The 24,686-nt window shown below is 40.6% G+C and overlaps 6 protein-coding genes across 8 annotated transcripts; 3 read left to right on the top strand and 3 right to left on the bottom strand.

Moving 5' to 3' along the window:
* The first annotated feature begins 274 nt into the window (after positions 1-274).
* LOC108149656 (putative pre-mRNA-splicing factor ATP-dependent RNA helicase PRP1) lies at positions 275-3,978 on the top strand. 2 transcript variants are annotated; one of them, XM_017277398.2, is made up of 7 exons: positions 276-410; positions 465-1,252; positions 1,549-2,022; positions 2,086-2,349; positions 3,001-3,123; positions 3,195-3,548; positions 3,618-3,978. In XM_017277398.2, the coding sequence occupies exons 1-7, from the start codon at positions 358-360 to the stop codon at positions 3,743-3,745; spliced, it is 2,184 nt and encodes a 727-aa protein (XP_017132887.1). In that variant the 5' UTR covers positions 276-357; the 3' UTR covers positions 3,746-3,978. The 2 variants fall into 2 exon arrangements, with proteins under 2 accessions (XP_041563169.1, XP_017132887.1); XM_041707235.1 differs by lacking the exons at positions 3,001-3,123; positions 3,195-3,548; positions 3,618-3,978 and adding an exon at positions 2,895-2,975 and having other exon boundaries at positions 275-410.
* LOC108149657 (gustatory receptor for sugar taste 43a) lies at positions 3,972-9,272 on the bottom strand. Its single transcript, XM_017277399.2, has 8 exons — positions 8,935-9,272; positions 8,822-8,876; positions 7,381-7,525; positions 7,152-7,314; positions 4,869-5,012; positions 4,524-4,809; positions 4,116-4,467; positions 3,972-4,057 (listed from the first exon to the last, which is right to left on the bottom strand). The coding sequence occupies exons 1-8, from the start codon at positions 9,086-9,088 to the stop codon at positions 3,995-3,997; spliced, it is 1,362 nt and encodes a 453-aa protein (XP_017132888.1). The 5' UTR covers positions 9,089-9,272; the 3' UTR covers positions 3,972-3,994.
* A 202-nt stretch (positions 9,273-9,474) lies between these two features.
* Positions 9,475-11,982, bottom strand: LOC108149583 (lactoylglutathione lyase). Its single transcript, XM_017277218.2, has 5 exons — positions 11,827-11,982; positions 11,626-11,762; positions 11,459-11,545; positions 9,782-9,895; positions 9,475-9,729 (listed from the first exon to the last, which is right to left on the bottom strand). The coding sequence occupies exons 1-5, from the start codon at positions 11,896-11,898 to the stop codon at positions 9,609-9,611; spliced, it is 531 nt and encodes a 176-aa protein (XP_017132707.1). The 5' UTR covers positions 11,899-11,982; the 3' UTR covers positions 9,475-9,608.
* A 1,764-nt stretch (positions 11,983-13,746) lies between these two features.
* Positions 13,747-24,454, bottom strand: LOC108149646 (ell-associated factor Eaf). 2 transcript variants are annotated; one of them, XM_041707135.1, is made up of 8 exons: positions 24,347-24,454; positions 22,826-23,668; positions 22,663-22,755; positions 16,734-16,872; positions 16,469-16,674; positions 15,749-15,836; positions 15,196-15,691; positions 13,747-15,134 (listed from the first exon to the last, which is right to left on the bottom strand). In XM_041707135.1, the coding sequence occupies exons 2-8, from the start codon at positions 22,950-22,952 to the stop codon at positions 14,700-14,702; spliced, it is 1,584 nt and encodes a 527-aa protein (XP_041563069.1). In that variant the 5' UTR covers positions 22,953-23,668; positions 24,347-24,454; the 3' UTR covers positions 13,747-14,699. The 2 variants fall into 2 exon arrangements, with proteins under 2 accessions (XP_041563069.1, XP_017132873.1); XM_017277384.2 differs by lacking the exon at positions 24,347-24,454 and having other exon boundaries at positions 22,826-23,680.
* On the top strand, positions 18,197-20,229 carry LOC121467977 (36.4 kDa proline-rich protein). The gene is given in 2 exon segments (XM_041710815.1): positions 18,197-18,220; positions 18,679-20,229. Coding segments are annotated over 2 exon segments (831 nt in total). The 3' UTR covers positions 19,486-20,229.
* Positions 19,909-21,591, top strand: LOC108149573. Its single transcript, XM_041710841.1, has 2 exons — positions 19,909-19,936; positions 20,138-21,591. Exons 1-2 carry the CDS (start codon positions 19,909-19,911, stop codon positions 20,305-20,307), a joined length of 198 nt encoding a protein of 65 aa, XP_041566775.1. The 3' UTR covers positions 20,308-21,591.
* Positions 24,455-24,686: the final 232 nt, after the last annotated feature.

Below are 24,686 nucleotides of genomic sequence, written 5' to 3' on the forward strand. Positions count from 1 at the left end.
CGTATACCTTTCGAGCATTAAAATACTACTGATTTGGATTTAAAATATATGTGGGGTCGAAAAGGCTATCAAGTTTTTTAACGAATACAACATACCTGTACGAATAACGGATTTACAAATGTATATATTTGAAAACTAACGCGCCCAAACTTACCCATTATCAAAGTTTCGCTCCTGGTAAGAGTCTTTGCTAACTTGGTATGTGAAGGTTTTAAAGCAGTATATTCCAAATGTAAAATTTGGTATATTTACATCTAAGGGTCGGTATGTGTTAAAGGTCACACTGAGCGCGTGTTTTTTTTTTGTGCAAAACGCTTCGTTTCGAGAATTTAATCTAGCAAACCAGCAGAAATCAGCATGTCCAAGCGTCGAATCGAAGTGGGGGAGACCTACGGCAGCAAGGCGAAGAAGTGAGTGCAAAAGACCCTTCAGGCAGAAGCAATCTAACCCAGGTTTTCCCCCAGGGAGTCGGAGGCGTCGTCCTCATCGTCTGCGGCCGGCACGGTGGCCCAGATCCTGGGCGGATTCGTGCCCAACAAGCAGCCGCCCACGATGAACACGCTGACCAACAAGCCGTACTCGCAGCGGTACCAGAATCTCTACAAGAAGCGGATCGCTCTGCCCGTGTTCGAGTACCAGGCGGACTTCATGCGGCTGCTCAGCCAGCACCAGTGCATCGTGCTGGTGGGCGAGACGGGCTCCGGCAAGACGACCCAGATCCCGCAGTGGTGCGTCGACTTCGCGGTGTCCAAGGGCCGCAAGGGTGTCTCCTGCACACAGCCGCGTCGAGTGGCCGCCATGTCCGTGGCCCAGCGCGTCTCCGAGGAGATGGACGTGAACCTGGGCGAGGAGGTGGGCTACTCCATCCGTTTCGAGGACTGCTCCTCGGCCAAGACTCTGCTCAAGTACATGACCGACGGTATGCTGCTGCGCGAGGCCATGTCCGATCCCATGCTGGAGCAGTACCAGGTCATCCTGCTCGACGAGGCCCACGAGCGCACCCTGGCCACCGACATCCTGATGGGCGTGCTCAAGGAGGTCATCCGGCAGCGCAACGACCTCAAGCTGGTGGTCATGTCCGCCACCCTGGACGCCGGCAAGTTTCAGCAGTATTTCGACAACGCTCCTCTCATGAACGTGCCCGGTCGCACGCATCCCGTGGAGATCTTCTACACCCCGGAGCCCGAAAGGGACTACCTGGAGGCCGCCATTCGCACGGTCATTCAGATACACATGTGCGAAGAGATTGAGGGTAAGTGCAACATTGAACGCGTTATTAAAGAAGAACAACCTTGTTGTATAGTAAAGCTTTTAGCATTTCCATCTCCCACTCCCTCTACGAAGGTTTATAATCACACCTAATCCATATAAAGATTTAAGCTAAAATTCAAGAATTTAGTGTAGACCGTAAGTTTTGGTTTTCCCATTGATTCCCTCCATCAATAATAGTATAGAGCATGTAAAGTGTACTTTTTTAGTTGTTTAAAATCTTGAATGAACGTTTTGTTGTTTCTTAAGAAGATATTTTATGTTACTCTTCATTTCCAGGCGACATCCTTATGTTCCTCACGGGCCAAGAGGAAATCGAGGAGGCCTGCAAGCGCATCAAGCGCGAGATCGACAATCTCGGCTCGGAGATCGGCGAGCTGAAGTGCATTCCCCTTTACTCTACGCTGCCTCCAAACTTGCAGCAGCGCATCTTCGAGGCGGCCCCACCGCCGAATGCCAATGGCGCCATCGGACGCAAGGTGGTGGTGTCCACCAACATCGCCGAGACCTCGCTAACCATTGACGGCGTGGTCTTCGTCATCGACCCAGGCTTCGCCAAGCAGAAGGTCTACAATCCCCGCATCCGAGTGGAGAGTCTCCTCGTATCGCCCATCTCGAAGGCCTCGGCCCAGCAGCGTGCAGGTCGTGCTGGACGTACGCGTCCAGGAAAGTGCTTCCGCCTGTACACGGAGAAGGCCTTTAAGAACGAAATGCAGGACAACACCTATCCCGAGATCTTGCGCTCCAATTTGGGTAACATCAACATCCTCGTCAACGTCCAGCGATTCCCAATTAATGTTTCATTATTGTTTCCAGGCACTGTGGTCCTGCAGCTCAAGAAGCTGGGCATCGACGACCTGGTACACTTTGACTTCATGGACCCACCTGCTCCAGAGACCTTGATGCGAGCCCTGGAGCTGCTTAACTATCTGGCCGCCCTCGACGATGACGGCAATCTGACGGACCTCGGCGCCGTCATGTCCGAGTTCCCCTTGGATCCGCAGCTGGCCAAGATGCTGATTGCCAGCTGCCAGCACAACTGCTCCAACGAGATACTTTCCATAACGGCCATGCTGTCGGGTGAGATAACACAAAAAATAAAACCTAAAAATGTCTTCGGTTAAGTTGAGGAAAGTTCTAGGACTTGCATTTATAAGCGGGATTTATGTTTTACGACTGTCACTTATGTCACACAAAATTCTTCTAAAATTTAACTTAAATTCCATTTCCCTTGCCCGGCTGGCAAATATTAATTTAGTTCGTTAACATTTGTATTGTGACTTTCTAAGTGGCAACCGTGATCCTTTTGTTCCTTTTTAAATTGAATATCTCTGAAAGTTTTGAGGTACACTCTATCGTTAGTCTTAATCGGACGACCCAAACTCAACGTGGACAGATTTAAGTCATTTCTTAAGCAACAATGCAAAGAAAAAAGTTTGTCAATTTATTTGTTCTTTGCATTCTACTCTAAAAGACAAGTTGCACATGCGTTTGAAAGCCCAAGTCATAGCTCATCCTTCGAATGGAACGATGAGTGGCCTTTTTGTCTCACAGTTTGAGCCTTACAAATACCAGAACGCACTTGCAACTCACAAATGCAACCAATCTTTGAATCAAACCTCTAGATTGCCTAGCTGATACAAAGTAAGCACAATCTATTTGTTTATGTAAAAAAAAAATTGTTATGAACTTGCGCTTAATCGAAACCAAACCAATTCAAACGTGCCAAAGTGCCACAATGCTTCGTGCGTCCCAACGAGGCCAAGAAAGCTGCCGACGAGGCCAAGATGCGATTCGCCCACATTGACGGGGACCACCTGACCTTGCTGAACGTCTATCACGCCTTCAAGCAGAGTGAGTAAACAACAAGCGGCTTCGCCATGCCGGAACTTAAACTACTTCGCTGTTTTGCATCGCCATTTCAGGCAGTGAGGATCCCAACTGGTGTTACGAGAACTTCATCAACTTCCGGTCGCTGAAGAGCGCGGACAATGTGCGCCAGCAGCTTGCCAGGATTATGGACCGCTTCAACCTGCGGCGCACCAGCACCGAGTTCACCTCGAAGGACTACTATGTCAACATACGGAAGGCCCTCGTGCAGGGCTTCTTCATGCAGGTGGCCCATCTGGAGCGCACCGGCCACTACCTGACCATCAAGGACAACCAGAACGTGCAGCTGCATCCGTCGACGTGTCTGGACCACAAGCCCGACTGGGTAATCTACAATGAGTTTGTGCTGACCACCAAGAACTACATTCGCACAGTGACGGATGTGAAGCGTAAGTGTTCTAGTTTGTTCTAGTTTAGTATTACTAAAACGAGTTGTTAACCATTGATTTGCATTTCAGCTGAATGGTTGCTCAGCCTGGCGCCACAATACTATGACCTGAACAACTTCCCGCAGTGTGAGGCAAAACGGCAGCTGGAGTTGCTGCAGCAGCGGATGGAGACCAAGCAATACCAAAAGGGATTCTAGAGGGTTTCCCAGGGAACGGCTAGGTGTAATCGCGATTGAGAGGGGATCATGGATATGGGTGTGTGAACTTTATAAAGTTCAGAGATAACTGTTCTGAAAAAGATAAACGTTTCGCTTTTTATTGTTTGCTAAACTAAAACATAAGCACATAGACACTTCAACAGATCAATAATATCCAACAACTCCGTTTAGTGAATAGTGTTAATAAAAAAAGCCACTTTTTATATGTCTAAGATCTGCTTCCATGTCCTAGCCGTTGGTCCGTTGAAACTGAATGAGTATCACGAGGTAGGTTGCTATGGCCGACGCGAACTGTAGTAAAGTAAAGTATTAGTTTTGCTATAAGATTACACATGCCAAGGGTTGTTACCGATGTTAGGATGGTGCGGTTGACGCGACACAATCCGCAGGCTGAGAAGTCGGCGTCGACCACCAGCAGCTGCTGCCAAAACTTCTTCACCGCTTCCGCGAGGATTGGCTCGTGCACCTTCCGCTCGATCTCACAGACAATCTGAATGGTCTTGCGCGACTCTCGGGCCGCCAGGTGACACGGCTCCACCACCATGAGCAGTCGCAGGAAGTGGAAGCATATCCAGAGCATCTGCACCCACAGGTAGCCGTTGTCCCGCTTACTGAGCAGTTCCAGGAACAGGAAGTAGGCGGTGGCCACCAGATGCAGCAGACAAGAGACCAGGATGAACAGCACCGCCACGCCGAAGGAGCTGTCAAAGGAGGAGAACAATGAGGAGCAGCAGGCACAGGACGTGGCTAACTATACTTGGACAGGAGCAGCACACACTTCCCCAGCGACTCGTGACTGTCGGCCAGTGACTTGAGGAGCAGCCCCTTGTTCTTGGCTGGAAAATAACCCAATTTGAGTAACTCCACGTTGAGGATTAGACTGTGGGAGGCTGCCTTGTCACCTGCGGATTCGCTCGGCAGAGTCTCGCTGTTCAGCTTCGTCAGACTCGCGTGCAACGCCGATGGCATCGCTAGACGATTCATGCTGATGTTCTTCACCGTGCTGACTTTGTGCGGCTTGAATGCACTTGAAGCATTGTTCTCTGCGTGGTTGGTTAATCCATAATCAAGGATCCTACAAGTCTTAGACACCACTACTCACCACTCAGGAAACTGCTTGAGAGCATCCGGTTTAGGCGTCCGAAACGCCTGCCCAGTCCGTAGGCGGTGTTTGCAAAGTTAACTTGCAATCCCGTGAGGATGAAGTAGAGACTGTAGAATGGAATATACCAGTGCACATTCAGCTCTGTGCGTTGTAGGAAAAGGAATTGGTGGAAACATGAACATGGCTGTATTATTGTTACTATTTGAGGGCTATAATTTTAAGGCGATTGCCGATCTTTGCGCTGTCTAATTCATATGCCATCTTTAGTCTTTTGTCCGAATTTAAGTGAAAACTCCCGTCTCCTAAGCCAGTCTACTCAACGGACAGTCCTGAAAGTGTTCCAGGCTGTGTGGTGATATACTGCGCAGAGACCCTGTGCAGACCACTACATAATTTGATTACCATATCCCTTGTAACCTCTCACTACGCACCTTTTTGGAAGGAGTCATTTGTTATTCCCATTCACAAAAAGGAGAATAAACTAAATGCAAGCTATTATAGAGGTATCTTCAAGTGGTCCGCTATCCCCAAGCTTTTTGAAAACATTTTTACCCCACGTTTATCCCCGTGCCAACACGGGTTTGTAAGACGCAGGTCTACGACGACAAACCTCTTGGAACTAACGTCTTTCGTTATAAATAGCTTCAGAAATAACCTTCAAACTGACGATGTTTACGCCGATTTTAGAGCTTTTGATTATGTAAATCACTCTTTTCTAGTTAGAAGTTAGACTTATTAGGGTTTTCAAATGATCTTCTAACATGGATTTTGAGTTGTATGAGTGGTAGGACCCAACGAGTCCTCATTAATAGCTCTGTCTCTAAAGTTATCCATGTTACCTCAGGCGCCCCACAAGGGAGCCACCCACAAAGTCACGTGACCTCATGTACGCATATGACGTTAAGTTATGCCTGAACATAGCGATGTTTTCCTCTGTTCAGATCTACAAACGGACCTTGATGTTTTTCAAACATGGAGTTCTGTAAATCTATTGGACTTAAATAGCACTAATGCAAAGTAATGACATATTATCGGGTCAACCCTCAATACGCCACGTATACCTTAGGTGGTTGTGAGTTGAACAGACTTAGACATATTGATGAATCTGGCGGCGGCCTTTTGGACCCAAAACTAAAGTTTTCTGACCATTTTATTTCCATGGGAAATAAATCCAGGGGAGTGCTTTGATTTATAAAAAATTTCAAGATACCTATGGCACAAAGACTTTGTTCAGTTCATTAGTTAGTCCAATCCTGGACTAGTTTGGAGTCCCCAATATAGTGTACATATAGACCGGATAGAATCTGTGCAAAAGAATTTTTTACTACGTGCTCTACTGGACCTTAATTGGGATGCAATCCTAATATTACCATCTTACCCTAGAGACTTCTTCTAATTAATTTACCAAATTAAGCAAATTCGGAAACTTATTCACGCCAAACTGGAGAGTCTCGAGTTACTCTGTGCCTAATATAATTACTAGGAACTATGTTCCTCTTATTTTAAACCATTGTTATGCAGTATTTCGGCTACTATTTTTGGTACTATTTTTCTACGTCTTATGGAAAAGGAGTGGTGGATGTCATAGAACCCGTAATAAAAAGAAAAGTTTTGCAAGTCCACTGGATTTTTATAACCCTCACTAAAGTAAAAGGGTATGTTGTATCCGTAGAAAAGTTTTTAACAGGTAGATGGAAAGATTCTAGTTATGCCTACATAGCCTAGGTTTATTTTAAAATGGGGCCCCGCCTACTCTAACGCCCACAAATCGCGAAAGTCTGTCATAGAATGACATGACATGTTTATTAGTTCAATATATATTGAGTAATAAACAAATTTTTCAAATCGAACCTTTTTTTTTAAGTTGTTAGCTAAAATGTGCACAAAAAGGTGCAATGCATATAGATGTTTTAAAGAATATTTAATATTTGCATTAGCTGCACGGGTATTATAACTTCTGCTTGCCGAAGTTTGCTTCCTTTCTTGTTTAAATTTTAAACTACTTTGTCGCGTCCCTGGAAGCAACAAGAATTTTTTTTTCAATATATACAAAAATTAGGCACAAATCCTTAAAGGATTTTTCAAACGGTTCTATTAAGTGCAAACTCGCCCATTAAAATTCTGCTACGGTGTGTTTTTAAAAAATAAAAATATAATTTTCAGTTCGCCTTTAGGTAATATTTTAAGCACAAATGTTTTCCCCTTTTTAAGCTTAAAACTCTAGAACCCATAGTAAACCGAAGTTTATTCCTTACTTTTGAAAAGGAAATCGTAACCTACCCGTATCCGACTGCGCTATGTTCATATCCTGGGCAATGCGCATCCAGGTTCCCACATCCAGGCCGACCAGAAGGGATATGGCGACCAAGGAGACCGCGGCCATGGACAAGGCTCGCCACCGGTCCCTCCTGAAGTTGTTGAAGGCATTCAAAGTGTTGTCGATCTAAGTGGGGGTCAGAGAGTTTAGAGAGGTATTGAAGGGCGGGCCATTTCAATCCCTTGACCTCACCCTGCTGAGTCGAGAATTGAGCTCGAGAGTGTCGTTCAGGCTAAAAAGGCCACAGTAAACACCCGATACGATGGCCATGACCACCACTGAAACGTCCAGGGCCGTCACAACCTTGGATGTTGCCGACTTCATTCTAAAAGATGCACTTTTGATTTGTGGTTGGTTTTGTTTGCAGTTTGTCAGAGCAAATATTTTGTCAAGATCAAATGTGTTTGGAAGGGAGCAAAGGTGATGATTAGATAGAGAAAAATTTAGGTAAGCAAACCCACATAAGTAATCAGAATAATGGCACTGTTCATCCAATTTATTTGATTTTTATACCCTTGCAGAGGGTATTATAATTTCAGTTAGACTCTATAAAGTATATATATTCTTGATCAGCATTACTAGGAGAGTCGATCTAGCCATGTCCGTCTGTCCGTTCGTCTGTCCGTCCGTTTATACGCAAACTAGTCCCTCAGTTTTAAACCTATCTGCTTGAAACTTTCACAAAAGTTGTCTTTCTATTGCAGGTAGTATATAAGTCGGAACGAGCCGGATCGGACGACTACAGCATATAGCTATAAATAAAAAGTCCCTTTTATACTCTTTCTGTCAGAAGTTTGCAACGCAGTAAAGGAGACATCTCCGACCTTATAAAGTATATATTTTCGTCCTATTGTAGTTAATATATAAGTCGGAACAAGCCGAATGGGACGATTATATCATATAGCTCCCATCAGAAAAAAAAGAAAAAAATTATAACTGCAGTTTTTTATGTATTTTTTGTCAATTCTTTAACCAATAGTAATGGTTTAACATTTCAGAATTACGGTTTTTTGTTTTCACGGCTTTATTTTATTAAAATCGACCGACTATAACCTATAGCTCCCATAAAAACAAAAAAAAATTTCAAAAAATTTGTTTGGGCATAGTAATGGCTTAATAATTTAGTAATACGCTTTTAATTTTATTAACATCAGAAAACGAAATCATATGGCTGCCATAGGAACTAACAAATAGTTGAGCTAAAAATCATTGTAATAATTATATGTAATTTTGAGAATGTTGAAAAGAAAATTATATTTTTATAATATCTGCAAGGGTATATAAACTTCGGCTTGCCGAAGTTGGCTTCTTTTCATGTTAGGTATGACTTAACGATTTTGTTTTACCTTAAAAGAAAATTAGTAGAGCAATTACTTTGATTAAGTTAAGAAAAATCTATATTTTGAAGAGTAATCGACCTACGGAACCGAAGTTAAGTGAAAAGAAAGACATTCTCATATAATGAGCCTACAAGCTGTATCAGTTTAAATTTTAAATGCCATTATTTTGAGACCTGTGAGTGGGACGAACAGCAAACAGATTTGTAACAGGAACGACACAGGACTAAGGACTTTATAAGTAGTAAACATAAGTAAAGTGGATTAAATTCCGGCAGCAAGGCGGGAGTACTTACCGCACGGGTATTTCGGAATTGGCATCGAACAGTAGTCCCCGGTAGGTGAGAAAAACTAAGAGGAGTTCGACAGCTATCACTCGGAAGGAGTTACCCCAATTGGGACCACTCACCCATTACCACCGTTAAGGTGGCCGAGTATATTGTGAATAGCCAGCTGCGAGCGATTTCCACTTGGCCCTTAGAATTCCGGGACGTGGCATATGGAGCCAGGGCCAGAACTTTGCTGATGTAGAAGATGCCGATGCTGGGCTGTGATATTTCCATCGTGGCTTTGAACTGGGGACACTCGCAGTACGAACTCCGGGCGAGAACTGTTCTCGAGTGGCCAAATACACGGACTTAAATTGCAAAACGCCATATTCGACACCGAACAAATAATGCGCTCCCATATTTGACTATTATTAGTGGCCAGCCACCACCCCCGTGTTCGCAGGACCCTCGCAGACCGTCTGGACAAACACCCCATGTGCGCGTGGGTAGCACACACGCTTATCAAAAAGCTCGGCAGTTCGCGATGTAAATAATAATTAGCGTGTGAAAATACCAATCCGGCAAGGACACAGGAGCCAATTATTTTTGGGGCCTGAGTTGACAGCTGCAGCAGCTGCGACAGGTGCACACAACACCGGTGAATGAGGTCCACAGCCCAATTGTTTGGCAACTTCGCATTTACTTTATTGACTCTTTTTTTGGAGGCTCCCCTCGTCGGTTCAGTTGTGTTGCCGGCAATTAAGGAACAGTGATGCACATTTAACAAAATTAAAAAGACTAACTGCCAGCCAATCTAGACGACGTGGGCATTGAAGATCTCGATCCAGTAGCCGTCGGGGTCCTTGATAAAGGCCAGTCCCTTCATGCGGCCATCGTCGGGCTTCTTCACGAAATCAACGCCCAGTTCCTGGAAGCTGCAGAACAAGATAATTGGAGGAATGACACTTTGTTTTGGTCACTACTTACCGCTGGCAGGCGGCGTACACATCGGGTACCATGAGTCCAATGTGCCCAAAGCCACGGGGATCGCTGTTGCCGGTGTGGTAGCTCTGATCCGGGTCGCTCTCAGTGCCCCAGTTGCTAAGGGTAATCACAAACTAGTCAGTAAATGAATCGCCAATATAACCTATCTTTAAATCAATCAAAAACACCTCTTAAAGAGATAAAAAATTGCGACATTGCACTTATCATCAAAATAACAAACAAGTGGCCATTACGACAACAAAGGGGCGTTCAAACCGAGATCGCTAGAGCTGATAGAAAAGGGGCCAATAAAGGAACGGACGGACTAATTCAAAATCCATACGAATCAAAATACTAAATACCAATTCCGTGCTAAGTAAGATAAGATTATTGCTTTCAAAATCGGTAAAGAGTCGGTAGTAGAAATGATGTGATAGATTATTATAGTACTCTAAATGGTTCATGCATATCATAGTTTGATCAACAATGATTTAAAATAAGAGGAATATAGGTCCTAGTAACTCAGTAACTCGGGACTCTCCACTTCTCCGTGATATCCGATATTAAATTTTATGATTAAAATGATTAAAAATGATTAGGCACTCTACTCTCGCTTTTTTATTGCAGCAGCCCAAAAAGAAAATTTAACATTTTTTAAAATTAATATACAATTTCATGTAATAATTTAAATTTAAATATTGTATTTAGACCAAGTATATTAATGTAATCGGAAAATTGCATGCAGGTAGCTTTAAAACGGACGGACGGGCGAACTTGACTAGATCGACTCTGATAAAGAATATATACACTTTATAGGGACAAAAATGTTTCCTTCACAGCTTTGAAAACTTCTGACTGAAGTTATAAAGCCTTCTGAACAGTTTTAATAAGTATTTTTTTTGACAAGATTAAGTATTGTATTTTGGAAAAGGTTGCAAATCGGTTAAAAAGGTTGAGCATTTTGCCAAACCTCGCCTAACCACTAAAATTTTCTAAATTTTTGTTTTCTCCGCTCAATTTTCGGAATCAATTTGTTATTATAAAGTCTTGGTATGCACATAATTTTCTTTTAGCGACACCTTTCGATTGAAGTATAACTTCTTATGGTCGGTTACCGCCGATCATAGTGATAAAAACACCATCTGGATATTCCCGACACGTCTAAATCTCTGAATTGCTGAATATTCAGCATCAATATAGTCAAATTCGGTCAGCTGCTTATACAGTAATTCCAACTTGCTAAAATTTCAGCAGTGAAACAATAATATATTTTAAATTAATTATTTGCATACTTCTTATAAAGGTTAAAAAGATCTTTTATTGTGTTAAAAAATTTAAAAAATATATTTTGAGTTTAATTTTCTTTGACTTGCAATTTATATAATTTGAAAGTAAACTTTTTTTGATTTATTAATACCTACGTAGTTTTTTTTTAACTACCATGCATCAAAGTCAATGGTTATTTTGGAAAAAATAGCTTCCCCAACATATAATAAAGTGCCTTAAGCTGGCAGATTAGAAACTAGACTATGAGAATGACAAACTGGCCTACGTGATAACATAATGTGGCCCTCGTGCTTGCAGTGGAAAAGAGACCAATTGAAATCCAATTCACGGGCATTAAATACCGAAACAGTGCTTATTTACATATGTAGTATGTGTGTTTTAAAATACACTTACTGGGTCAGCTCGATGGTAGCCTTGCGGCTCAACGCCCAGCTGCGGCGCTCCTTGGGATCCTTGGGCACATCGGCAGGGTTCTCGTAGCTGCGGCGGATAAGAAGCCAATTAAGCTAATATCACCGGCGAATCTCACGCGTTTAGATAAGCCGGAGCAGTCGACTTACCCCATGAAGTAAAGCGAGAACTTGGCCTCGGGGAAGTCCAGTTTCACCAGCAAGGTCATGCCGAGGACGCCCGTGTAGAAGGGCAGCGACCGGCGCGGGTCCTTGATGCGGTACATGGTCTGTTGGAACAGGAAGTCCTGCATCGACAGTGGGTTAGTGGCACTCTAAGGTGCGGCGCTGGTCCACTTGGGAGTGACTCACCTTGGTGGACGCCTCCGGCTTCTGGCACAGCTCGTCGGCTTCGGCATTGCTGAGTCCTGTAACGTCACCCATTTCGACGATTTTTGCCAATTAATTAGCACCTGTTGATACAACGCAATCCGCGAGGAACTTATCAGTGTGACCGTTGGTCGACCGGTAAAACATACCAACTGGCACCGGAAAATGTACTAAAAATTAAATGCGCCAGAGATGTAGAATACTTCCGAAAGCCGACTCTTTTACACCATCGAAGTAATCAAAATTGGATCATCAGGACTATTTAAAATAAAAGCATTTACTTTAAATTTTTTCGCACAATAGAACTTAAGCGGACGCATTATTTCTGTTCTGCGAAACCAATGGTGTATTCAATATTTTAATCTTCGCTCTGAACTGTAAGTCGACGAATTGAGTATATGATATATGTAATATGAAAAATTTAAAAAAACCGTCTTTTACCAATAATATCTTACCAATATTCAAGGTCATAACCTCACTATTAACTTTGAAATATAAAAACTTTATTTTTAAATAATACCAGTCTAAAAATTCGTCTTTAAAATGTCAAATCCATTTGCACAAAATTGACAAAGATAAGATAATCCCGACGAATGTTTAGTGTGACTTAAAGGTTTTAATGTTTTTTTCTTAAAATGGCATTTTTGAATTTGTGACCAAAATAACGTAAGCCAATATTTCAAAAATTTGGCAAGCTTTTTAAATACAAAGAAATTAAGTAATTAATATTTCTATAAAAAGTTAAAATTTTATAACCCAAACAACGATTTTTAAAGTGAAAATCGAAACATCAATTTTGATTAAAGACTCTGTATAAGCTAAGTTAACTAATCCTCTTACGTTTTCTGTTTCAATTATCCAGTTTAATACAATTTTGTCACCGCAAAACAAAGAAAACGGAAATTTACTAGCAGATATTTTTTAAACAATATTACATATTATTTTGAATTCAAAAATTACTAAAATGTATTTAATACATGCACTTTTAGATAATGTACTCACATTGATCGTTTAAAACAGTTTGAAAGTTTTCGTTAAAATTTTTTTTTAACATATCCCGTTTTTGATGCAACTGTGGAGGTACCCCTTTTGGAAAAACGATGTTTTTATTTTAGAACCCTGTGTTCTAATCGTTGACTTAATTTTCGCTAAGTTTTCCTTAAACGTACCTCATCTATCCTTCCAAAAAAAATATATATTTAAAACACATTTAGTAGTTTTATTTGATTTGTTGACTGTTTAATGGTCGGTATTAGAACTAATTTAACTGAAAGTAATATTCTTGTAGTTTTTGTATATAAAGTCGTGTACATGCATGTTTGTATATAATATATATATATTTGCTTACCAATTAGACTAAGTTACTTGCTTGATTTCATTGTGATCTTAGGCATTTTTGGATTTTTTATAGAATTAGTTATATAATTAGTTCTAGATTCTTTGCATATGTATATTGTGCTTATGATTATCTGAATCATTTGTTGTTTTCGTTAAGTTAATGTTTATTTGTTTGTAATTGTTAGGTGTTGGTATTGATGCTCAATTGTGGTGCGCAAAAGAGTGAATTTCTCAAAAAACACCTCCTCGCCCGAAAAACAATTTAATCCTAGACATATTTTAATGTAGAATGTACAAAAAATAATTGGTATTATCTCCATTTCGATCTGACTGTTTCTCAGATATTGGTCGTTTTTTCGTGGATGGTACTTCATAAATACAATTCATTGTTGTTTTGGCAAATCAAATAGTGATAATGTTAGTAAGTGTGTTTCTGGACTTCGTGCACGCTCACATTTGGAAGGAGTTGTGTTTTGAGTGAGTAAATTATACTGCTCAGCATTGTAAGAAATCTTTGGAGTATGTGGGGGAAACATAAAACAATAATGGTTTTCACCAGGCCGGTTCTTTCGATTCACATTTATTTTCTTTCGTTGCTTTTAACTATTGCAAGCTCATAACAAAATCGTAATAATATGTATTAAAAAATAATTAAAGAACTACAAATAAATTCAAATAAAACATGAGCTAAAAACATAAATGTCTTCATACCGCACAAATATGTAACTAATAAAGATAAGGGGCTAAAATACATTCGTGATAAATATAGCTAACAAATTAATCAAAAATGAACATTTAAATAGGTTTTTTGTTTTTGAAAATTTTAAATAAATTGCCAACGATAAATTTAAGCTTGACTACAAAAGAGCGAAATAAGGGAAAACAATATAAAACTTGAAAATATTATTTGAAAAAGTTTCTTTTCGCTTTTGGTATCTGAATATTTTAAAATGATTATACGGCTTAGATTTAAATGTGTAATTAATGGCAAAAATCTGCGTGGTCACTTTTTTCTTGAAAACTTAAAAATAATTTTTAAGATTTTCATTGTTCTTATTAAAAACTAAATAATTTCCGTAGTTGCTTCGTCTACATCGTCTATTTCTTCTGTTGGTTATTGTTGGTTTATATGTATTTGCGTGCGATCTTCTTTAGGACTTTCAACAGTTTTCACATAACCTTAATTTCATATTTAAAATTAATATATATTGACAAAGATAGGTTTAAGTTGTGATTTGTGTGTTTTTGATTTGATTTTTCTGTTCTTGATTTAATTTAATGTTTTCCAGCACATTTGGAAGGTCTAAAATTAATGTTTAAAATTAATTAATATATGTTTGTGTATATTGTGGTGTACAACTAAGAATTTATTTATAAAAATTTCACTAGCAAGTAAAATCACCCCTCAATAATTGGAAATTAATTACACGCATATAGGCAGAATATCATTAATTGTTGTTGCTCTTCTTGTCGTTGGTTTTGTCAAATAAAGGCGATTTAGATCAAACCTAAAGCAGCTAATCGTCATCATCGTCGGACGAATTTGACGACAATTGTAGATCGTTCTGTAGCAAATCGTTTGGAAAGCCACCATTGGACGCATAATTGCCGGACTGTTGCTTCTGCTGCTGGTGATGCTGTTGGTGATGCATCTGCTGCTGTTGTTGATGATTGCCGCCGTAGGCTGGTGATATGGATCCCAATCCCAAGTTGGGCAGCTGGTTCAGATGCTGCTGCGACATCTGCTGCTGCTGCTGCTGGTGGTGCTGGTTTTGATACACCTGCGCTGCCTGCTGCTGTTGTTGTTGGTGATGATGCTGCTCCGGTTCCGACTGCTGCCTTTGCATGGGGCGATCGTCCTCAGTGCTGTCGTCAGAGTCGCTGCCGCTGTCACTGTCGCTGGAATCCGACTCGGAGCTGGAGCTCGAGGCACTCAATGCGCCGCCAATTTGCTGCAAGTGGCCGAATCCCCAATTTAGGACTACTTCACACGGAATCTGACTGCAAACCTACCTGTTCCAAAGCGGCAGCCGCTTGCGCCACGGACTGCGAGGTCAGTTCATGCTCCCTGTTCGCGTCCAAGTCCATAGGCATGCTGTTGCCGTGGCCGTAGGCCGAAGGGCGCTGCAGGTGGTGCTGCTGTGGCGAGTGCCGCTGCTGCTGCTGCTGATGCTGCTGCTGTTGTGCGTGGTTGTGGCCGCCGTTGAAGCCACGTCCATAGCTCGATGGCTGTTGGTGGTGCTGCTGTTGCTGGGCCATCGGTGGACTTGCCCGGTGGTGCATCTGCTGGCGCTTGCCATGGCCGTGCTGGGGAGCCTGCCGCTGCTTGCCCATGTGCGACGACGAGGTCGTTGACCCGAAGTCCGGCTGGCCCGCCGCCGAACCGGTCGAGGAGCCTGAGGTATTCGCCTGCCCGCTGCTGTGCAGGGCCGCCCTCAGACCAAAGTCATCGTCGTCGGTGATCATGGGAATGCTCGGCAACGTCTGCTGTGCGTTGTTTGCATCCCAACTGAGAGGTTAAAAGCATATATTAGAAGTCCTCAAAATTAAGTTGGGGATAACATACGCTGGCGCAGATTGGGGGCTGCGGTGGACTGGCACTGGACGCGATGGTGAGCTCTGCTGCATGGGCGAATTGCGTGGCTTAAAGTCAACTGAAAATTATAAGGATACAAATTACCTTTAATTTATTCTAGTTTATATGCCAAACAGCAATTGCCCTCACAATGGTATTTCAGTAAGACTTATTTTTGTATAAATGCTAAACAGCTGTGAAAGTTTAAATTCTTTCAATTGCTCACACAATGTTTTTTTTAGTTAGTCTTATTTTTGGGTACTAGATTTTTATACCTAGGAAGTTTTCCAAAAGTTAGGGTAAGGTAAAAATGAAATTAAATTTTTTTAATACGTAAAGGAAAAAAAAGAAATGAACAAAATAAAAAAGGAACACTATACACTAGAATGCGCAGATCACATAAAAATATATAAAACATGTTCAAAAATATTCAAGAATAGAACATCAACTCAACAAAGAATACATATATCATATGTACTTCCTGCAATATTTGTCTAATTTAAACAAAAAAAAAAATGTCTTATATAATTAAAAAGATTCAGTTACCTATTTTAAGACAATTTAAACAATTTATCTAAGTCGCGAAGGACCTGTCTAAGATTAAGTGTGCCAGACTTACCAAACCTAACCCAATCAAAGTGAACTAAAACCTTTGAAGATTCTATGCAATAAACCTTCTTTGTTTTCCTGAACAATTATTTTATTACTTACTTATATTATTGCGACGGCTGCCCGTAGAAACCTTCGTCTTCGATGAGATTCGCATGGTGCTGTTCTCCATTTTGGGTGCCGATCCGGATCCGTGCCCGGAAACTGATATTGGTGCCCCTCCAGCTCCGTTGATGACCTGACTGTGTCCCATGTTGACGGGCACATTCTGAGCTGGCAGCAGGACTGGCTTGTTGGTTACTTCGCTTCTGCAGGTAGGAAAATAGTTGTTTAGTAGCTACTCAGAAATCAACTAGATGAAACCCACCTTGTCTTCTTCACTTGAATGTTGTGATGCAGCTTTTCTATTGTGATAGCGCCCGTCTCCTTGTCATAGATCATCAAGCACTCCTTTGCATACTCCCTTTGATTACCCTTATAAACTGTATGAGGCACACCGGAACTTTCTGCAAGATAAACGCAGTACAACAATTACTAAAAGCCAGTTTCATTCAAATGCTCAGGTAATACAAGTTTGTTGATTTTTGAAAACAAATTTGGCGATATTGTAGAGGCCAAGTTTTTGGTGGTATAAGTTTAAGTTTGTTCAAGATCTATCGATCCTTAAAAATGTTTTTAAATTGAACCATTATTTTATGAGTTATAAGGAAATTTATTTTAAAATTGATAAGCTAAGTAAAGAGTATATTATATATATATTTTTTTGTTGACTAATTCATTTAGAGTTCTGCATAAAAAAAGCTAGCCAAAATGTTATAAATTAGTTTTTTGGGTCCATAAGTCTGTTTCTTTTGTTTTAAATAACTAAATCGATAAACACTATTTTTTAATGAATTTATTGTTTTGGAAGAAAGTGTATATAAAATTAAGTGATAGTGAAAGCATTTTTCCCAAAAATTTCTTGGTTTTGAAAGTCAAGCATAATTAAAGACGAAAAACAGGTTAGTGGAAATGATCTCATTTATTTTTCGAAATAAATATATTCCAAAAGTTCAAAGTGAGGAAGTTAAAAAATCGTATCAACATCGATATCTATCTTAAGTCAAAATTTAACCGTTCCTAAAGAAAGAAATGATAGCATTTATGTTCTGAGTTTAAAGGTAATATGGACCCAATTGATTAAATGTAGCGATTGCTTGTCCAAGTATTTATATAGGCAGACGTGTACTTAAGGTTTAGTGCTTTTTAAACAATTCGCAATGCAGCTTTAGTTCACTAAAAATGTATTTCCTTTTCGGAAATTTGCATTTATTTTGTATTATTTTTTAATCGGATTTATATCATTTCGGGAACACATATATGCATATGCATATATAGAATATGATAAATTTAGAAACCATTTTAAGAAAAAGATTTAATTTATTTAAACTAACTACAATGTTGTTTGCAAATGGAGTAGCAATAAAATTTCGGTAAAGGATAAAAAACACAAAAACCAAATGCTTGTCAAACTGTTTGAATCCGAACAGGAAACTCAAAAAGTCCAGGATTAGATACGCAATTTTATTGAAAGGTTCCCAAAGGAACAATCGGAAAAATAAATTTAAAAAAATCATAATGCCGCTGTTTTTCAATTTATTTTAATACTCCGAAAAATAGTCATGGTTTTCTTTATTTCTTGATCAAACAAAAACGACTATTATCGAGGTGAGACTGAAGAGACGACTTTATCTTCAACTCCAAAAATACTACATTTTATGATGTTTATTATAAAAAAGGCCGTCCAAATCTTGTTTATCGAATATCTTTTGAACGGAGGATCGGATTGAGATGATTGAGTGTCGTTTGAAGCGTGTTTACAACGCGAGAAAGTTGGACTTCTTAATCTACCAGCCCCAACAGCTCCAATATTCGAAATATTTTCATTCGCACTTTCCTTTATTAAGATATTTAATATATAGTTACAGAACTATGCGTACCGATTCATTTGACTAAGCTAATTCATTTGTGCAGCTAAAAACACTCTAGTAGTACCGGTTATATAAATGTATTACACTTAAGAAGATTGGTTGTTTGATTAGATTGGTTTTCAAGCATAGCATACCATTATGATTCAGTTCTCGTTTAAAATAAATTAGGTAAGGTACAAGTGATTTGTTTTTTGGATGCAAGTGCATATATTGTATAAGTTGCTTTAAAACTATTCAGATGAGCTGTTATTGCTTTTAATATGTAAGTCTTTCAAAAACGTTTTTTGAGGAACTGTCAAAAAACATTTGTATCAAAGATTGCGAGCCAATATTTAATGTTAGACTAGTTTGCATCGTCAAAAGTATAATCGTATATACTTTTCTTGGCATCTAGGTTTGATTGGCGTTCAGCTGAGCAGTTCGCAGGATCATCTCAAATTAAAGAAACTTACATCGGATCTGATAAGCGCCATTGCTGAAGCAAATTCTGGAAAAAAGTATGGATCCCAATGGGTGCCGTCTCTGGGAAAAGCTCTCGAAGAGGTCTACACCACATCGTCACGACGATGCTTCTTGTTTAGGTCACTAACTAAGAGAGTAGAAACATTGTGCCCCAAGCCGCCCACGTATCTACCCTCATGTTACCCATGCGGAAAACCAAAACCAAAACCACCACCGCCTCCACCATCACGAGGTAAAGCTCCAGGATTTCATCCCCCGCCCCACCCAACCTACGAGCTTGTATACCCCGATGGCACCTACTTTCCCTGGTGCTACATGCCGTTCTGCCCCACGATTTGCCAGCCACCCTACTGTTATCCTTGCGTACTACCCCATTGTGATCCCAAATGCGTACCGCCATGATGCTATCCACCATGCAAGCCGCCTGCCTGCCAGTTTCCGCCTACTTGTTGGCATCCCTGTTGTCCAAATCCCTGCGTGGCTCCCAGATGCATTCCCGTAAACTCAGAAATGAGTGTCACTCCGGGCTGTATGGCACCCTACTGCCCGCCGCCCATTGATTGTTCTCCTCCGTACTGCCCAAAAATTATTAAGCCTATGACTAACAAAAACACAAACATAATATCTCTAAGAACAGGCATGTGCCCCATGAGGGACATCGTGCGAAGAATTTCTAGTATGGGATGACCGCCAAATATCTCGAAATAAAGAGCACATCTCCAGTTAACGCTCATTTTTGTTTCATTTGAAATGTTCTGGGGACTTTAACAGGAATATCATTTTATGATGACACTTCGCTTATGGTGTTGTCTATGCAGTTCGGCAGATGGCGCCACCTAAACTTCTTATATAAGTCACTAATACTTAGTTTTAAGTCTGTTGGCTTAGTAACGGGCATCTAACAGTCGGGAAACTCGACTTTATCGTTATCTCTTGTTAAATACTCTTCTCATCTCAAAACTTAAATTAAATAAGTACATCAATATTGCAAAATATTAATGTCTTAAAATGAAATCAGTTTCCAACCAACAACAATACTTGGGCTTTATCCCACAGTTATCATACATATATGTAATGCATTTTTAGCACTTTCGACGGCTTTATAAAAAAATGGCTAGGAGGAACACAATCTTATTTGGTTTGTATCTGTAGATCATTCTTTTCAATTTAAAATGTACGTTAATAGCATTTATCATGCTATTTTTATAATTTATTGGGGGGTCTGCCTAAAACCGACACAAAACGCCACCAAGTGAAGTCTAAAATGCGGTTCGCTTTTCTAATAGTCCGTAAGAATCTTTTCACTACTGTCAGAGAACGTACTACCTTTAAAATAAAGTGGTGGTCCTACAGGTACACACTATAATGGCCCTAGTCACTCGTTTAAAGGAAATTAAAAGCAGAGTTTTGAATGCTTCTGGAACGGCCGTCAAGGAAGGCAGTTCAATGATGTTTAAGTTGGGATCGCTAGTGGAGACTTTTGCAAACAATAAGAAGTTAAGTTTATAGTTTAATAAAATTGACACATTTCAAAGTCCAAAAGGGTTGGCCCTAAACTCATTAATAAATTATAAAGCAAGCCACGCCTGTTTTTTGGGTGGTTCCCTAGAATTGCAGAAAAAACTTCAATCTTGTATTTTAACATGATAAATTTTCAACATAAAACCTTTGTAAATCGATCAATTGGTCATATGTCAACCTGTCGACTTGTCTTCTTATCAATTTGTTATTGATAGAAATATCAATATTATAGTTCGCTAAACTTTTGTTTTAAGTATTTCATTTAATATTATACAGTCTATTAGAATAAAGTGTTTCTTGATTTCATATTGGAAAACTTAAATGCTTTCAGCTCGGACATCTGAGCACCAGAAAAGCAAATCCTAGTCAGCAGTATTTTGGACTGCTTAAAATAATGTAAATAAGCGAAAACTCTATGAAGTGTTGGTATGTCGGATTAAATTCGCTGTTCTTCTCTATCAAACATGCTATCAGATTGACTGTGGTTGTGAGTGCACGATATGGTTATCTTTGTTGTGGTTACTGAAGTTCGCCAAAAGTGTGTAGAAATTGATAGGTTAAATGGAATGCCTGGCTTTGCCCATGCCAAACTGTAAACTAGTTCGGCATATTGTGCGCTTTCGGCTGCACCCGTCTGATTCCAAGGGAGTGGAGGAGGGGAACAAATGGGGCAGTTACCGAACCACTTTCAGACCCACACTTGACCAAATTCCGCTGTTATTGTCGTCGCCGCCGCCGCCAAAACTCTTTGGCGACTCGTCGCTGGCAATCAACGGAGCGTTACACAAGCCAAGTCAGCCGCAATGAGGTCCAACAACAGCCCAACCGCAGTCGTCAGGGCCCAGACGATGTCTGGCCACAAAGAGCATAGCGAAATACAAGTAGTACGAGTGTGGAGAAGCCGAGAGAAAAGACTTGAACGCTTGGCTGCATTCTGCCTGCTTGTAATTTGGTGTGTTTGCTCTAACGCTGGTCTCTATTCCACTCGTCAAGCAACTGCGATTTTTTTTTAGATCGAAAACTGCTATATTTTAATGATAACTGCAATTGGTTTTCCTTTTATTATAAATCCAAATATTGTCATTAAACCGTATATTCGGTCCAAATTAATCACATACAGCTAGCTGCGATTGCACACCAACTGCAACATTTAAAAGGGAAGTAGAGACAGCTCACCAGCGAATTTTTTTTTTTAGCAATTTTGCTAATAATTTTTAAATTATTTGTATGACATTGTTCGATACATACATTCCTACATAATTATTGGGGTTCTTTCGAGCTGCTAATCGATTGCCACTCGATATTCCTAGCTTCAATAATGTTGCTGATTTATTCATTTAATTCTGTAATTATTTAATAAAACATAGACTGATTTGTGCGACTAAACCTAATTTGATATTGTATAGAATCACGCGACCGCAAAAGCTTTTGCAGCTCCTAGCACAACTATGATATATTTTTATCATATTGATGTAACGTTAAAAGGGTTGAAGTTTGCAATTACAAATATGGATAATAATATCTTAATACCCAATGTAATTAAAATCTTAGTTTTATAACTTTATATGTTGTCTGCCCTCAAAAGGATTTTATGCCATATCTAGTGGACTTTTGAAAATGTTTTGTAAGCCTTGGTGACAACTTGAGCCACTTTCTCAGTGTATCAGAAACTTGACTTGAAGCACGTGTTTTTGATTGCTCTAAATCTGTTTTTAATTAAGCTTCTTGGGGAGTATTCCATAATTCGTTTAATGCATTTGCACAGGTGCACTCGACCAAACAGGTGCACTGCCAATAAGATCAGTTTTTCTCTGGGAAAGTCTAGCTATTTGGAGTTTGAGTGCTGACACACTGCTGGTTAAGTTAAATTATTTGAACTCGAATCACCATTTAGGCATTGGTTTAATAATTAATTGGTTTTGTCGTTATCCATGTTAATTTGGAGTTTAACATACAATAAACGAAAGAAACATTATTTGTAGAGACAAAGCGATATGAAAAAGTCACTGCTTATAAACTTTGGGTTGTATAATGAACATCGTTATCAAATTAATTTGCTCAGTTTAAATATTAATTTATGAACAATTTGATATAATTTTTAAATTTAAATTTTACATTGGCTTTGAAAGATGACATAGAAGTGAGCAAATGCATTGTAAACATCATCATTTTGGTGTTTCAGTATCATATTAAAATTTTGAAGGAGTTGATTTGTCCCCTTGCACACACTAAGTTAAACCGCTGGTGATCTTAAATCATCAAACTGATGATCAATTCTTCATATATGTATATAGAAAGGCGTTTCCACATCATGTGTAAACATATTTTTGTGAGTGCACTCACCTGAATTTGGCACGATAACAGTAACTTGATTGTTGGAGCCCACGTCCACGGATGCCATGCGGCTGGTGTCCACGCTCGCTGGCTTGAAGTCATCTGCAAGACGAGGCAATTGTGGGTGATTTCTGGCTGGGGGGGAATGGGAATCACCGCAGACAACACTTACATTTGATGGTGTGGAAGGCGGTGGAGGTGTTCTTCGGATTGAAGGTGGCACCCAGCTTCAGTTCCCGCACCTCCTCGCCGATGTTGAGGCGCTCGGCCAGGGAGTTCTTCTGTTTGGTCATCATCATCGCGTGGATATTGTTATTGGTCGGGTTCGGACTCTGGGTGTGGTAAGGCAGGTTGGTGGTGGCGCTTTGTGGGTGGTTATTGTAGCTGGAGTGGTTGTAATTGGCACTGGTGTGGTTTGACTTCTGATAGTTGTTGTTGTTGTTGTTGTTTTGGTTGGTGGTGCTGTTTTGATATGACTTCTCGGCCACGTCCGCCACAGCAAGGTAACGCTCCTCGACGGCGCCACCGCGTTGATGGATGTGGCCGCCGTGGACAGCAGATGAAGACGAGCTCCTGTCGCCCTCGCTCTGGTTGTGATTGTGGTTCTGGGTGCCGACAGACGATGCCTTGCGGTAGTTGCCGCCGTAGTGCTGGCTCGCAGACGCCTTGGCCTTGAGACGCTGCAGCTTGGTGGCCACGGACTTGGGTATTTTTACGGCCGTACTCGTCGCTCCACGTGCAGCTCTCCTTTGGAACGTTGCAAGACTTTGGCCACAAAGTATTGCACGTCGCAAAAGAAACCACGTTCCCGAGCGGAGGGTCAAAAAGTAAACGAAAGTGAAACAATAATAATTGGGGGATGGTGGGTTGCCCTTGGGGGACTTTCTTCTGCTTCCTCAGGGCGGCTGGTGCGTTTCGGTTGTTACATTTGTCATTGGATTTGGTTCTTTTCGATTCCCTTTCTCCGGGCTGACTTTTAAGACATTCTGGCTGGGCACTCAGAAGTGTCCCATATCTGCAAAGTATTATTTACTATTATTATTTTTTATTTGCAGCCATATGTTTGCAACGCACAAATACACACACGCACACACGTACACACACACACACAGACAAAGAAAGTCAGAGTTGCAGCGCTATAGAACACTGCGTATACACCTGCTGCTGCTTTTTGACACACATTTCTACTGCGCTTTCCGCTGCTTTTCACTGATTTCCAGCGATCCGATCCGTATTATTTTTAGCGACACACGTTTCACAGCTGACATGGGGGCAACTGGAAGGCAGCGGCTGAATTATGTGCGTGGATTTATGCCAGCTTCTGCGTTGAGACTGCACGAATTACTCTGCGAATTGGCACGCGAGCGTAATACGTAAGCAAATTAAAAAGTGAGCGGCTGCCAACGGAACGAAAGGGGGCGGAGGGCGGGGCGCGCACAGCTGAAAACAAGTTTGAAATAGCCGAAAAACAGCAACGCGAAGGTGAAATTTCCGAAAATCGAATTGAAACGTAGACGAAAAATATCAGTCCATATGTGTGTGCATTGTGGGTGTGTGTGTGCGTGTGCTGCGTTTTCCACGATTGCGCTTCAGACTAGGAAATGCCAATCGCTTTTCCGCCGTTCCAATCTCGCTTATATCAAACGCACTGCACTTATTTGCTGGTCGCTTTTACAATATTGCATTGTCTTACATTATTTACACCTCACGCTGTTGCTTCTCTTTTTAGTTTTTTACGCTTCAGTGTGGCCGTGTATACGAGAAATCCAGCGGAGAGACCATATGCCTATCGAAAGTGGAGAGACCGTAACTGTATCAATTAAAGGTGCGAAAGTTGGCTAGACTTATAGCACATACTCGAACCATTCATTTTGGAGGTTTCAGAACGCAATTTCGTAATTATTTCTTAACTCAAGCTGTGTTATATTGCAATTTTGTTGTTGTTAAGTTAATGATTTTTAATACTACTAAAAGCAGATGGTCTAACAAATGTAGAGTTTTATATGATTTGACATGAAAGATTTATATATTCT

This window comes from Drosophila elegans, unplaced genomic scaffold, assembly GCF_018152505.1.
Source record: "Drosophila elegans isolate 14027-0461.03 unplaced genomic scaffold, ASM1815250v1 contig_133, whole genome shotgun sequence".
In the NCBI taxonomy this organism is placed as follows: domain Eukaryota; kingdom Metazoa; phylum Arthropoda; class Insecta; order Diptera; family Drosophilidae; genus Drosophila; species Drosophila elegans.